This window comes from Euprymna scolopes, chromosome 2 (genome assembly GCF_053919585.1).
Source record: "Euprymna scolopes isolate OS-2025 chromosome 2, ASM5391958v1, whole genome shotgun sequence".
Lineage (NCBI taxonomy): Eukaryota > Metazoa > Mollusca > Cephalopoda > Sepiida > Sepiolidae > Euprymna > Euprymna scolopes.
Genome location: NC_136483.1, coordinates 47,576,870 through 47,584,131, shown reverse-complemented (window position 1 = coordinate 47,584,131; position 7,262 = coordinate 47,576,870). Strand labels below are relative to the sequence as shown.

At 32.6% G+C, this 7,262-nt stretch overlaps 2 protein-coding genes across 2 annotated transcripts; both read left to right on the top strand.

Annotated features, from left to right (window-relative positions):
• Positions 1-2,422: 2,422 nt before the first annotated feature.
• Positions 2,423-2,836, top strand: LOC145303603 (uncharacterized). Its single transcript, XM_080145169.1, has one exon. The coding sequence runs from the start codon at positions 2,423-2,425 to the stop codon at positions 2,834-2,836; it is 414 nt and encodes a 137-aa protein (XP_080001295.1).
• A 933-nt stretch (positions 2,837-3,769) lies between these two features.
• LOC145303597 (uncharacterized) lies at positions 3,770-4,285 on the top strand. Its single transcript, XM_080145153.1, has one exon. The coding sequence runs from the start codon at positions 3,770-3,772 to the stop codon at positions 4,283-4,285; it is 516 nt and encodes a 171-aa protein (XP_080001279.1).
• The last annotated feature ends 2,977 nt before the right edge of the window (positions 4,286-7,262 follow it).

Here is a 7,262-nt window from a genome sequence, read left to right as displayed (position 1 = left end):
ACTTTGTCTCAATAATTATGATTTAAATAAATATTTATTCCTTATTTAAAGATTTACAGTATATTTTATTTAACTGAAGAAATATTTATTGTTCATACATATATTTTTCCCTTTTTTTTACATTTTAAGGTGAAGTTTTAGAATAGTTACCCCCATATTAAGAATGGCTTTCAGCATGATTCTTACAATAGTGCTATCAAAGTTAATTGATTTTTCTTATTTAACAAAAATTATAAAAAAGATACAATGACATTTTTTTCATTAAATCGTTATTTAGGTGAAGGTTTAGAATAGTCAAACCCTCTCCCTTATTAAGAATGGCATTTTTATTATTCAACTATGATGCTTACATTTTTCTTAATATAAAAAAATAGATACAAGAAAATGTTAAGCTTGTTTTTTTCTTTTTTCTTATGGAAATGTTAGATCAAAATTCGGAATAACTTTTACTTTATAGCCAATTAGCCAGCTGTATTAAAATGTTTTAGCATTTAATACCTAATAAGGTTTTCGCTTCAATTGCCACAAACAGACAATCTTCAATTGCCACACGCAGACGATATCGATTCAAAGGAGGTAATTTGTCAAAAATTGTTTTAACCGAATTTTATGGTAAAGCTTCTATATAAGTCACAAAATTTTCTACTAAACCAGTGTAACTTGGTGAAATTTCGTTATTCATTTAACCGTTAACAACACCATCGTCAACAACAAAAACAGGGCTTTGCTTCAACAAATTTTACTGACTTGTGGATAAATCATCCAGCATTAAATGATTGTTATCAGCTAATTTTGATGATCAGAAACTAAATATTTAATCCGGCGTAAGTTTTTAACATTTTTCATCCTTCTTACTGTAAATATTTAAAATAATTAAATTACTTTCGGCAATTTTAGAAACGGCCATTAGAATACTTAAATTTTAATCTAGCCATCCCTTATTTATAGCGATAAATTAGAAAAAGTATCGACTGTTAAATACCCTTTTAAAAATTACGCAACTTAACTTTTTAATATCAAATAAACACTTTGTTTCATTACTTAGGATTTAAACAAATGTTTAATCTCAATTTTTACATTTTTCGTATATTTTACAAAATTCAAGATATAATTTATTGAAATGAAATTATTAAGTTATTCAACAAAAGAAAATAACATGTTCACAAATAAATGTATGCTTCTACACTTTGTAGCCGAAAAAAACGCTATGTTTTTTAACACATCTGCTGCCAGAATCCGAGGAAGACATCAGTACTTTAAACTATGACCGAATCATGAAATAACTGGAAAGCGTGTACACTTTTACTTCAATATATTTATTGAATAAATAAAATAGTTTCTACACTTTAAAATACTGACGTCTCTCTTGGATTCTGGCAGCAGGTGCGCTGAAAAACATGGCATCTTTTTTTTCGGCGACAAGGTGTAGAAGCACCAATAAATGTTACGAGAGGGAATAATTTATTATTAAATAATTTATATAATTCACCTAGATATCATCTAGATATCCTTTTCACAGAGCTAACTTATGAAAATATTGATTTTAATTCCCTCTTAGAAAAATTACACACTAATGATTTTTGATATAAAAACGGTTTCATTTAATTAAGAAATATTTATTTTCATTTTAAACATTTATATTGAATTTTATTTCATTATAGGAACATTTATTTTTCATATCAAAATCTTTATTTATATTTTTTTTTTATTAAGACCAATTTATTTTTCACACAGAATGAACCAAATCACTACCACTACATTGGAAGATACAAGATGTGCAGCAAGATAACGACAAAGACGAAGGCGTCAGCAGCTACGATCTGAAGAAAGGGATAATATCAGATTGCAAAGGAGAAACATATTGAGACAGCAAATACATAATATGACTGAAGAAGACAGACAACTTTAACTGCAAAATGAATGAGCTATGCAACGGGAACGAAGAAACAATATGAATGAAGCAGAAAGACAAAATATCCCGTATTATTTTGTAGGTGACATGAGTTTGATTTGCTTATTTCGTAAAGCACTTAGATTTTGAGGAGAAGCATTGAATTGTTGTCAAAAAGGAAAAGTTTCTCTTTCTCCCTTACAAGATTATCCTCCTCAACTCCAAAGGTTACTCGAAGGTAATGTCCAAGAAGCGTTTAATTTCAGATCTAATATACGCAAGTACAACTCAGCATTTTCATTTGCATCATTTGGAGCAAATATTGTCCGCCCTCCTGGAAGAGGCCCCTATTGTTTTCGCTTACAAGGTCAAACTTATCATTATTGCAGTACTCTGCACCCAAATAATGAAGAGAAGAGAAAATATGGACAAATTTACATCTTGGACTCATCTGAAGCAAATCAACTCCGGTGTAATTTACCAGAAAATAATAAATGTATCCAAAGTGCCTTTGAAACCATAGTTACAGTTATGGAGAATAATGCTTATGCCCAAGCTTATAAAAATATGAGGGTAATTGAATTAGAAGAGGAAGCACGTGCTATAAGGGAAAATGTAAAGCCAAGAAGAGTTTCGATGTATTTCACCGCTGGTCCAGATATCAAAACATTTAACAATCCAATAAACAACGAAATAGGTGTAGCATTTGTTGGTGAGAATGGTGCTCCACCTGCTAACAGAGATATTATTGTTTACCCACATTCTCAACCAAAACACCGAATTTCTTATCTGTCTTGCCACTTGGACCCCATGATATATCCCATATTGTTTCCAAATGGTGAACAAGGCTGGCACATAAACATGCAACATAGGCCAGAACGGCAAACAAGAGTTCGCAATAAAGTTACAATGCAAGAGTATTACAGTTATCACCTTGCAATTTGAGATTCATTCATTATCCATAGATCTGGTAAACTATTCCAACAATATTTAGTTGATGGATATGTGAAAGTTGAAGGGTGCAGATTGAACTTCATTAAAAGCAATCAAAGTCAACTAAGAGCAGCTTAATATTCTCGTTTAATGGATCATTTAGCAAGGAATCAAGATGGCGATCCTGGTGTACCAGTTAATTCTACCATCTTCATTTACAGGAAGTCCTAGGAATCTTCAACAACTGTATCAAGATGCAATGGCAGTTTTCTGTAAATATAGAAAGCCAGACATATTCCTTACCTATACATGTAATCCAAGATGTCATGAAATATTAAACGACTTGGGGTCATCAGAACTTGCACAAAATCGACCTGACTTAATATCACGTGTGTATCATGCACATCTAACTGAACTTTTGAAAGACATTAAAGACAGACATGTATTGGGAACTCCTGTTGCATATGTTTATGTTATTGAATTTCAAATAAGACGGCTACCACACTGCCACATGATCATAATGCTGCGAGATCAGGATAAGATCAGAACAGTTCAACAAATTGATGCAATTGTGTCAGCAGAAATACCTGGACCTGAAGATCCAGAGCTTCGTGATTTAGTTAAATCTTTAATGGTACATGGTCCATGTGGTGCAGTTAATCCTAATTCTCCTTGTATGAGTAAAGGATTATGCAAAAAAGTTTTCCAAAGGCATTTAGGGAAGAAACAGTAGAAAACATTGATGCATACCCAGCTTACAGGCGTGCAAATAATGGTGACTCACTTCAAGTCGGTAATTTTACTGTTGATAATAGATACATAGTCCCTTTCAACAAATTTATTCTGAGAAAATATCGAGCTCATATTAACTTAGAAATCTGCTCTTCAGTCAAGAGTATAAAATACATATTTAAATATGTTGATAAAGGACATGATAGTGCTATGATGGAGGTTAATAACCATGATTCATCTATTAATATCGATCAAGGAGATGAAGTCAAGCAATATCTATCATGCAGATATGTATCACCTCCAGAAGCAATGTGGTATCTTTCTGACTATAAAATGCATGGACAGTCTCATGTTGTGTACCGTTTAGCTGTACACATGCCTGGAGAGCAACAGATTTATTATCAACATGGACAAGCTGAACAAGCAATTCAACAAGCACAACAACGTCAGACAAATTTTACTGCTTGGTTTGAACTAAATCAGAATATTACTGCTAACCAATATTTTTACTGTGATATTTCACATCATTATGTATTTAACAAAACTACTACAAAATGGACTAAAAGAGAGCGGTCAAGTAATTTGATCACAATAATGTATTCAGTTTCACCAAACAAAGGTGAAAAGTTTTATTTACGGATTCTGCTTCTTCATGTTTCTGGAGCAAAGTCATTTGAAGATTTGAGAATAATCCAAGGTCACCCATTCCCTACATTTAGAGAAGCTTAAATCAGCCTTAGATTATTGCAAGATGATACTGAATTGAAAATGCTTTTACTGAAGCTGCTACATTTAGAATGCCACAACAACTACGTAGCATGTTTGCAATGCTGTGTCTTTATCATCATCCAGTGAATGCCTGTCAACTATTCATTAACCATAAACAGAGCATGATTGAAGACCTCAGTTCTGCTTATGATGAAAGCATATGCGAAAACATTGCACTTCATTTGATAAAAGCAATATTTAATGAGCATGGTTCTTCTTGCCAGGCAACGAGTTTACCTGAACCAACAGGTGATCCTCCAATAGATAATATGACTCGAAATACAAACCAGCCTAATGTTGAATTGCTAAACAATGAACAATTAGAGGTCTTTAATACTATAATCAAGGCTGTCATGGCAACTGAAAAAGAAGCCCCACACAACAATTGCTTCTATTTAGATGCCCCAGCCGGATCAGAAAAAAATCTTTTTATTCAACATGTTATATGATTATTTCATCTCCAGCAGTACTGTAACCGTCACTGCAGCATGGACTGGCATTGCTGCAATGCTACTAACTTCAGGGAAAACACTCCACAGTATATTCAAACTGCCTGTGCCTCTGACAGAAACCAGTGTCTGTAACGTTTCTCCTTTATCAGAGCATGCTTCTTTTTTGAGAAAGGTAAAGATGTTCATCAAAGACGAAGCCTCTATGATACCTAATCATGCACTGCTTGCTATAGATAGATGTTTACAAGATATAATGGGTAACGATAAAATATTTGGTGGAATATTTCTCATACTTGGAGGTGACTTCAGGCAAATTTTGCCAGTAGTGCCACATGGATCACCTACATCTATTATAGACACCTGTCTTAAAAGATGCACATTGTGGCATCATTTCAGTCAATTACAGCTAACACAAAACGTCAGAACTAACATAAATGAACAGGAGTTTTGTAGATGGCTCCTTCATCTTGGTAATGGTGCACTAATGAGCAGTCTTAATGACGTTCCTGTAGATGCCATAGATGTTCCTGATGATTCGGTATGTAATGGTTCTCTAATCTCAGAAATATTTGATTGCAGCCGTCAAGAAATGGGAAATAGAATCATCATGACTCCAAAAAATACAGATTGTTTAACAGTAAATGTAGAAATTCTAAATAATCTTCCCAGAAGCATAAAGACACATTTAATCTCCGATGATGATGCTGAACTTCAAACTTATCCTATCGAGTTCATAAATTCATTAATTCCATCTGGAATGCCACCTCACCGACTTAATGTGAAAATAGGGGCAATAGTAATGCTACTGCGAAATCTATCCATAAATCAAGGACTTTGTAATGGAACTAGGATGAAAATAAAAGAATGTCATCGAAACAGCATCATTGCTATTTTAATTAATGGATCTAATAGAGGTTCCACAGTTATCATTCCAAGAATTAAGTTAAAGCCAAGTGATACACACGTTCCGTTTGCATTTCATCGGATACAGTTTCCAATACGATTAGCATATTCACTGACCATCAATAAAGCACAAGGCAAAACTTTTGATAAGGTTGGTATATATCTTCAACAACCTGTATTTTCTCATGGTCAGATGTATGTGGCATGTTCAAGAGCTCGATCTCAGTACAGTGTGAAATTTAAGGTAATGCAACTGCATAGAGATGATAATCAGGGCAGAAAGCGCGGTGTAACATATACTAAGAATATTGTTTACCGTGAAGTGTTATACAAACAATTAGAAACAGCTATGGAATCTAAAAATTAACTTGGATGTAAATATGATTTTGGAAAAAAAATTAATTGCTTTCCTTATATTTAAAATTCATAATTTGATGAAAGAGTAGCGTACAGTTTGTTTAACTTTACTTAATTATATAAAATTGACATAAATTTGATAGGTACTACCTACCTCACATAATGTTGATTATGAAAAAAATCAAAATTTAAGTGTACTTTGTAAAATTTACAGAAACACTTCATTTTCTATGCATGTAATACACAAGAATCTGAATATTATAACAGATCACAATGTTTTTATGGAAAAAAACAACTTTTGTACAGAAAATTCAAAGTGTTCTATTTTATATTATCAGGAAGTTGTGATGCATTAATTGAAATCTATATCAATAATTCGACTTAAAAATATTTGTGAATTTCCAAATTTTCATTGAATAAAATTCAAAATAAATAGAAAAGTCTATTGCATATGTAAAAGTTGACGATTGCTTATTTAACTTCATTAAAAGCTATCAAAGTCAACCAAGGGCTGCTCAATAGTCTGGCTTAAATTGATCATTTAGCAAAGAAATGAAGATGATTATTCTGGTGTACCAGTTATTCTACCATCTACATTTACAGGAAGTCCTAGGAATCTACAACAGCTTTATCAAGATGCAATGGCTGTTTTCTGTGACCTATTCATTACTTACACATGTAAGCCAAAATGTCCTGAAATATTAAACAACTTGGGGTCATCAAAACTTTCACAAAATCGATGTCAACAATGTCACACAGTTTTTTAAATTCACAGTCTGACGCCCAAGAACCTGCTGACTGACCACTATTCTCACTTCAAGCAGCTGATCGAGGTCCCTGTCACCGCCTCAATCATCACCAGCACTTCCTGGCAACATCAACAGCATCAGTTACGATTCCATTGACCTTCAATAAAAGTTTAAACTAAAGTGCTTTGTTTGTTCTACTTGCTTCCATACGTTCATGTTTGTAATATAGTAATAAGGAATTTCTTACTGATGTGTTTTAAAATATTTTAACTACCATGGAATTTTCACGGGTCCTGCTAGTTATTATTATTATTATTATTATTAGTAGTAGTAGTAGTAGTATTACTACTACTACTACTAGAACAATACTACATTTATAGAAGTATTATTATTCTTCATTGTCTTTATCTATGGACACTGATTATTTTTCATTTAATTTACATACATGCTTTTCATATTTACTGACATACGTATGTA

What these genes read in the sequence shown, in the direction of transcription:
- LOC145303597 (XM_080145153.1), top strand. Translation starts at nt 3,770, where the DNA reads ATGGAGGTTAATAACCATGATTCATCTATTAATATCGATCAAGGAGAT.
- LOC145303603 (XM_080145169.1), top strand. Translation starts at nt 2,423, where the DNA reads ATGGAGAATAATGCTTATGCCCAAGCTTATAAAAATATGAGGGTAATT.